Below are 7906 nucleotides of genomic sequence, written 5' to 3' on the forward strand. Positions count from 1 at the left end.
AAGACACTAGACTCCTCTGGTAACAACTAAGGATAAGATTAAAAAGGAAAGCTAATTACAGAAATCTTTGGAGCTTCATTAAAATTATTAATAAAGAACAACAACCTCACAAGTTACTTTCCTCTGTTAACAATGTTTTCTGAGAAATGGTTTCATCTGTCCGGAAACGACTGGCTGTCAAACCAAACCTATTTCAGATTAACTTCCTGTTTCACTACTATGAAGTCAAAATACTCCTCTGCCTAATCTAGACTAATCCCAAACTATTAGACAGCTCTATTTTTTCAGCTAGACAGTAATTCTTGAGGGCTTTTACCAAACCAAACCTGTAAGTTACAGATCTTTAGCCAACAAAAACGAGCACTAACAAAAACACTTACAGAACTGGAAAAACTGTGAAACTCAACTGTACTGGGCAGAGATGAGTAGCCTTTCCCAGCAAATAGAAATCAATTTTTACCTAGAAATGTATGGAACAGACATAAGTTTGTTTCAGTGTACTTGTTCCAGGTACCACAGTTGAAATGGGGCAAACCAACCCAAAGTAATTTTTTCTTGGACTTGTAATTGACGTATTTTCTGTAAAATTGAACAATCTTTGCATTTCCTCTTGCAGACACAGCACCTCAGATTTTATACTGGCTTGGTGGCTACCACAGTTAACAAACTGTTTCCTCATCACTTCAGGAGAAATAAAACTCTTTTCTTTAAATTGTCTTACAGTATGATTAAGTAGCTAGATCTAAAAAGTCCAACAGCTGATTCTGAAGGCGTTTGACTATTAACATTTTGCATTTAAACACTGCTAAAAAGCAGCAAAATTTGCGAAGTGAAGGACTGAGACGTGAAGATTGTGTGAGACTGAATTGTCTCGCGTTTCTGCAACACCAGGTCCTTGCATACATGCACCACAATTAGATGTGTTCACCACAGTGACCAAACCATGCAGTTTTTATCCCAGCTGCTTTGAAATTCAGGCACAGCTACCTTGAAATCTTCTTTATCATACACTCCTTTCCAGGCCTCTTTCTACTCCTGACTCTCATCCTTCTTACTGAAGCATTTATGAGTCATATTTGAAAACACAGAAGTAAAATTCAGGAAGAAATAACTGGTTCAAACACAGTGTTTTGCTCTGATCTCCTGATACAGCTTTATTCCAAGTGCCCAGTTCTGCAAGCTGTCTAGGTGGGCCAATTCAAACCATCTTTCTTTCATAAACACTAAAAACAGACACATTCCCCATAAACTTCACTGTCTTATTCAATTCATTCATCACACAGTAATTCACATCAGAGTGTGATAGCTCTAGCCTTTTTCTGAGCCCAACCACTACTTCAGTACTAGATTTTATCTGTCTCTCTGCTTTTGCACTGGGTCCAGGAATTAATACAATCATGTATATTTTTTACTACTGGCTAAGCAAGCATTTCAGAAGCAGGCTTTGCCATGACTAAGGCAAAGGCATTTAATGCTCTTCACTACTGTAAAAGGCATGCCATAATTAAGGAAAATATTGAGCTCCAAATAACTGCAGGAGAGCAATACAAGTCATATCTGTAAGGTATTACTGGAGGCTTTATTAGATACTACTGAAATAACACAATATATTTTTAATTATTATAGAAACGCTTGTCGCCCTGATTTTTCAGCCTTCTGATGTTTTATATTTTTGTGCTGGAGTTCTCAGGCATTGTAACATAAAACAAAAAGTGATGTTTTGAAAACTGTGCATTCCTTCCTGGGGGAAGAAGAAATAGATGGACTTCTGGTTTGACCAGTGGAGTCAGAGAGGTGTCAACCTCATGGCCCAATCACTGATCAAACTCCAAAAACTATTTAAACCCTAATCCCAAATAAACGTCCTTTTTTGCTCGCACAACCTGACAGTGAGTGTGGTTCTTTCGTGTCTGCCTGGTGACAAACACTGTTTCTAAAAAGAAAAGAGCATGAAGAGTTTGAAAGTAAATTTTCACTCTCTTTGCATAAATTACATTCTTGTACAGGAGAAACAGTAGATAAATGCAGGGAGACAGCTTCTGACACAGAAATTGGACAGGATGTTAGACCCAGGACTAGAACCTGGGACTTCTGGATTCAAATCTAATTTGCTGCCTTCTCCTCTCACAACCCCCATGGCAACTTAGGTAGGAAACATAAAGTGACTAAACCATCTCTTTCAGCACCAGCAAGCTGCTGATGCTGTGCTGTGAGAGGACAGCCAAGCTGGCACACCCATGTGCCTCTGCACAGACCAACATGTGCCCACCACGGGCCTGGCTCCATCTCCTGACCCTACAGTGAAGGTCAGTGAGCTGTGCTGCACCTGAGGCATCTCCCTGGACACTCCTCCAATGGAATGCCAGGCAGACACAAGGAGGCCGTGCACTCAGTTCCGGTGTTCAGTTCCAGCAGTGTGTAGCACACGGGTTCAGCACCACTCCAGGCTGGACCCAGCCGGTACAAATTCCCCGTGCCACTGGAACACGCTGGCAGCAGCCCAAGGAGCAGCACTGCCATCTGACTGCTGTGACTCAACCCAAGAGCCTCCCCGTGCCCTTTTGAGAAGTGCTGTGCACACGCTGTCACCACAACTTTCAGCTGGAAACAAGGAGCTCAGCACTTCTCCAAATCTTACAGTAGGTACTCAGACCAGGCTCTCCAATGAAAAACAGGCTCTCCAATATCCCAGCAACTCTTCAAAAACTCTAGATACAGTAACAAGGTGGTTTTTAGGACCCTTCAGTATTCTGGGAAACTTCATAAGGAACACATAAATGTGTTTATCTGTCCCAACTTTATGTATTGCAAAAAAATTAAAGTTGTATCATTTTTTTTTTGCCCTATCTGTAGCTCACATATCTTTCTGCAATAATTTTGGCTTACTATTTCTGAAGTAAAATGCTGATGAAAAGAAGCCCATAACATCTCTGCAGCAGAGAAGCTGGTCTAGAAAATAGGGTTTTTTTCACATGAGACATAAGACCATTATGTCAAAAAGACCATTTTATGGCTATTAGTGGAAACACAAAGCACTCCATACCTTATCTACTAGACAGGCAAAACCAACAAAATCTCAAGTAGTTTTTAAAGCAACAGCAGAAATTGAGTGACACTTGTCGACACCACCTTAAAAACACACAGAATCATTCAGTCCAAAAAGAAAACATTTCTGTTAGTCAAAGTGAATTAACTTCATCTCTACACTAATTTTTACAACAGATAAAGCACTTTTTAACGAATAATTTCCCTATGAGAAAAAGATCTCTAAAACATTACTCTGCAGCTCACATATATTTACCTATGCACTAATACCTATAATTTGTAACCATCATTCAGCACAATGAGTTTAACATGCAGACTTCTCTCCCTCCTGTTATGCACATTTGTGTAAGTGTTACCAAAAATCCCACATTTATCACAGGATACATGCCTACAGAAATAAATAAAATGCAAAATTTGCAATGACCATGATTTATCACCTCCAATGTCAACAGGGTAAGAGAAGGTCTAGTAAGTTTACTGCAATGATTGCAGAAAAATACTCACATGGACTAACATCTCTGTATCTGTTTCGATTTCTGTTTTCTGGATATTTTGCAACTCTGTGAGGGTAGTCACTGGATTTATGTCGGATTTCCTTCAAAAGACAAAATAAGTAATTATAGCCAGCAACCTGATTAAGATTAGTGTTCTATACATACTATTAATTCAGCAACATTATTAATAACTAACATTATTTAAACCAGCTCTTACTGCCGCTAGTGTCATTTTCACTCAGAAGACACATCTCATTCATGGCCAAACTGCTACCATTTAGATCTTTCTACATCTGGCTAAAACTACCAAATGTGATAAGCAACTGATGCATCAGGATCAAAGGGCAAAAAAACCTCCCTAATTCCAGATATTTATTACACTTACAGTTTACCTCAGAGCTGCACATTATCTCCCAAAGCAATAAGGGACTCAGATGCAGTAGCAGTATTCTGCTGGCTCCTCTAAAGTGCCTGGCAGCGTAAAGCCCCACAAAGGTAAGTAAACCAGCTAATGATTTTATGGCTACTATTACGAGCCATAGGATTATCCTTGGTGGTTTGGTGGCTCATCCCATACAGCTGTAGTTAAATGTGAACCAATATGAAGAATTCCAGAGTCATAAATATCAATGTGAATCAAAGCCTGTTCTCCCCAGGCATTAATACAAACCTTCCAATAAAGTGTGAGGTATTCAGGCTCACACACAGTCTCAAGCACCCTACAGCTCACACATTCTGAATGTTCTGCTTTATTGATTTCTTCCCTGAGTGCACATTTTCTACAACTTCACTAAGATATACAGAATTACCTTATGTAGAAAACTGAAAATGGCCTTCAATGTATTCTGCTCTTTGTATCTCTGTACTGATGCTGTCTCAGCAGAAATGTTGCACAGCACAGAATTTACAATATTTTACTTTGTATTCTCCTTCTGTTTTTAGATTATGTTGCTATATTTGATCATTATGTCCCAAAGGGCATTTAAACTTCTTACTACAACTGAGCATTCTTTGGTCTTCTCAATGTTCCCACTATCTTTGTCTTCAAACTTCCTAAACAGTCTAGTCTATTCCCAGAAAATGAACACAGCCAGAAAGGGAATCAGCGGAAATGTAACATACAAAAGAAAGCTCCAATTCTTAGCATTGGTTGCCTGACCTTTCTTTAGAATGTACTGACAATCTGCAAAGAACATAAATCACAACGTGGAGCAGCAACTGCCAAGCACCAATACTCCACACATCTCTATAAAAATCTCGATCTATTAGGGTTTTTATTTTGGTACAGCACACTCGAACTTCTCTTGCTGACATGGCTGACAAGCTTTGGGAGCTTGCACATGGAACAAATGGAACTGGTAGGCATTCACACTCAAGCTCCCATGAAAGGTAAACTTTGTTTTACTCAGTAAAAGGATGCAACATCTTTTGTTTCCTAAAGCACCTGCACCATCAGTGCACAGAAACAGACCCCTACTTTAGTAAAGAAACATTAAAATAGCTAGAAACACTTCTACAGTGACAGCGTGGGAGAGAAAGCTTGCTAAAAATAATTAAACTTAAGAAGTCTAATGACTAATTTTAAAATCAGTATTCCCACATAATATCCAGCCATCACACAGAATCACAGCATGTCCTGACCTGGAAGGGACTCACAAAGATCATCGAGTCCAACTCCTGACAGTGCACAGAATAACCCAAAGAACCACACCGTGTGCCTGAGTACACTGCCCAAACCCTCCCGCAACTCTGGCAGGCTCGCTGCTAGATGCTACTTATTTGTAATACAGATATATCCAGAAGTGCAACATCTGAAACACTACACTAGAGACACTATATTTGAATCACATATAAATCAAATACATTGCTAATTTAACAGAGAAAATGCATAATACGAAGTCAGTAAAGAAAACTTTGGCGTTTGGCTCTCTTTCCTCTTTTGTGAAAGTGCTACAAAATATCGCGGGCTTGAACAACTGCTCCAGTGGTACCAGCTGATACATAATGTCTGTTTTATGGAACTGACTCTTCTTGGAAGTTACTTATCTCGTTAAAAAAAATTTTGCAAATAATGTATTTTATTAAGTGGCACTCGCGCAGGGTCCCCGCAGCCGAGCTGGCCAAGGCAGCAGGAACGGGCGCTGAAGAGGGAGCACGGGTGCTTGAGGAGCCGCACAAAACCGCGGGGGGGAAGGGGGGAAACCCAAGCATTGGCCGAATCCGGACTACGGGGCACGGCTCCCCAGAGCACCCGCAGCCCGCGGGAACCCCCCGGCGGCTGCCCCGGCCCGCACCGGGCCCCGCCGGGTCGAGCCCCGCGGGCGGCGCGGACCGAGAGCCGCCGCCGAGCCCGCGCACGTGCCCCGCCCCGCGCCTGCGCGCCGCCGCCCCCTCCCGGACCCGCCCCGCCTGCGCATGCGCAGCGCTTGCCCACGGCTCCGCTGCTCGCACCTGAGGGCGAGAGTCGCGTTGGCCCAGCGACTTCCGCTCTCCCGCAGCTGAGACGGCGGCGGAGCCGCACACCGAGCACGGGCGCTGCCGGCCCGCGGGTCTCTCTCGCCCCGCCCTTCCTTCCTCCCTCCCTCCCTCCCTCCCCGTCGCTCTCCGGCTGGAGCCGACCACGCTGCTCGGCTCACCAGATAACGCGCCTGCCAGTCGTTCGTGGCGTCGATCTCCTGGAACTCCTGCTCGATGGCGGCGGACATGATGGCGGCGGCCGCCAGGGCGCGCGAGCCTGTCCGCAGGAGGCCGAGCGGCGAGCTTGCGACCGCTCGCGCGCAGCCCCCCGCCTCACGAGAGCGGCAGGCGCGCACATACACTCGCGACCGGGTGTCCCGCAGCCGGCGCCGGGCGCATGCGCGGCCCTCACCCCGCCCACCGAGGGCCGTGGAGATCCCGCCTCCCCGGGAGGAGGAGGCGGGAAGCACCTGGGGTGACGTCACCGGCCCGGCGGGGGGCGGGGCCGCGCTCAGGTGTCGCGGGGGCTCGGCAGGGCCAGGGGCTTCTGTCGCCAAACGGCCACCGAGGGTTTGTTGTCACAAAAATCACGGGCTCAGGGCGCTTGGAAAAGATCTCCGAGATCATCGGGTCCAACCTGTGGCCGAACATCACCACGTCAACTAGACCATGGCAGTAAGTGCCACATCCTTCTTTAAAAACCTCCAGGCACGGTGACTCCCTGGGTTGTTCGTCCCAGTATTTAACCGCCCTTTCTGTGAAGAATTTCTTCCTGATGTCCAACCTGAACCTCCCCTGGCGCAGCCTGAGGCCATGTCCTCTCATCCTGTTGCTGGTTGCCTGGGAAAAGAAACCGACCCCCACCTGGCCAAAACCTCCTTTCAGGCAGTTGTAGAGAGCACTAAGGTCACCCCTGAGCCGCCTCTTCTCCAGGCTAAACACCCTCAGCTCCCTCAGCTGCTCCTCACAGTTCATGTGCTCCAGACCCTTCACTACCTTCATTGCCCTGCTCGGGAGACGCTGCAGAACCTCAATGTCCCTCTGAACTGAGGAGGCCAGAACTGAACTCAGTATTTGAGGTGCAGCTTCGCCAAAGCGTGTGCAGGGGGACAGTCACTGCCCTGGTCCTGCTGGCCACACTACTGCTGATATAACCCAGGGTGCCATTGGCCTTGGCCACCTCCACACTCTGCTGGCCCACGTTCAGCTGCTGCTGTTGACCACTGCCTTTTCCACTGGCCCCTCTGCGGCCACTCTGCCCTCAGCCTGTAGTCCCGCACTGCTGTGCCGATGTCATTGAGCGGACACCGCCCCCAAAGGGTGCATGAGCTCTTCCAGCCCCGCTCAGCGTCGCACCCCCGGCGATGTGCCCCGCCGGCAGCCGCTGGTTCCGAAAAGCAGAAGTGCGGAGACACGGACGTGTCGGACAGACAAATCGCGGCGAGGCTCGCCCTCCCGAAAGCAGAAACGCCATGTCCCGCAGCGATTGCCTCACTGGGACAGAAAGTCCCTTAGGGAGCGGCTCCGGGAGGCGCTGGGCAAAACCAAGGGTGGGGCGGGGTCAGAGCGGGCTACGCTGCGCCGGCTGCTGGGGGACACCAGTCTGTGGCCCCCGGGCCGGCGGGAGATGCCTCGTGGCTCAGCACAGGGCGCTGGGAAACGCCCGGCGCCTTAAAAATGTGTGAATTAGCGCCACAAAGGGGAACTATGCACCAGCAGTGCAAGTGTCTGAAGGGAGGGTTCCAAGAGGATGGCGCCAGGCTCTTTTCGGTGGTGCCAAGCAATAGGACAAGTGGCCACGGCAGAAACTGATGCATAGAAGTTCCACGTGGGTATGAGGAAGAACTTTTATTGTGCGGGTGCCCGCGCTCTGGAACAGATTGCCTAGGGAGGTTGTGGAGTTTCCCTCA

General features: G+C 47.1%; 1 protein-coding gene across 2 annotated transcripts in view; it reads right to left on the reverse strand.

Annotated features, from left to right (window-relative positions):
- The window catches only part of PTPN2 (protein tyrosine phosphatase non-receptor type 2), a 30496-nt gene extending 24106 nt beyond the window's left edge, over positions 1-6390 (reverse strand). The window contains exons 1-2 of one of the 2 annotated variants that reach the window (XM_066183908.1): positions 6176-6335; positions 3550-3640 (exon numbers count right to left, since the gene is read on the reverse strand). In XM_066183908.1, the coding sequence (XP_066040005.1) occupies positions 3550-3640; positions 6176-6244 (160 nt within the window). In that variant the 5' untranslated portion in view covers positions 6245-6335. Of the gene's footprint in view, positions 1-3549; positions 3641-6175 lie in introns of both variants that reach the window. The other variant, XM_066183918.1, reaches the window with a different exon arrangement.
- Positions 6391-7906: the final 1516 nt, after the last annotated feature.

This window comes from Chamaea fasciata, unplaced genomic scaffold, assembly GCF_029207755.1.
Source record: "Chamaea fasciata isolate MVZ Bird 193981 ecotype frontalis unplaced genomic scaffold, bChaFas1.0.hap1 SCAF_1, whole genome shotgun sequence".
Lineage (NCBI taxonomy): Eukaryota > Metazoa > Chordata > Aves > Passeriformes > Sylviidae > Chamaea > Chamaea fasciata.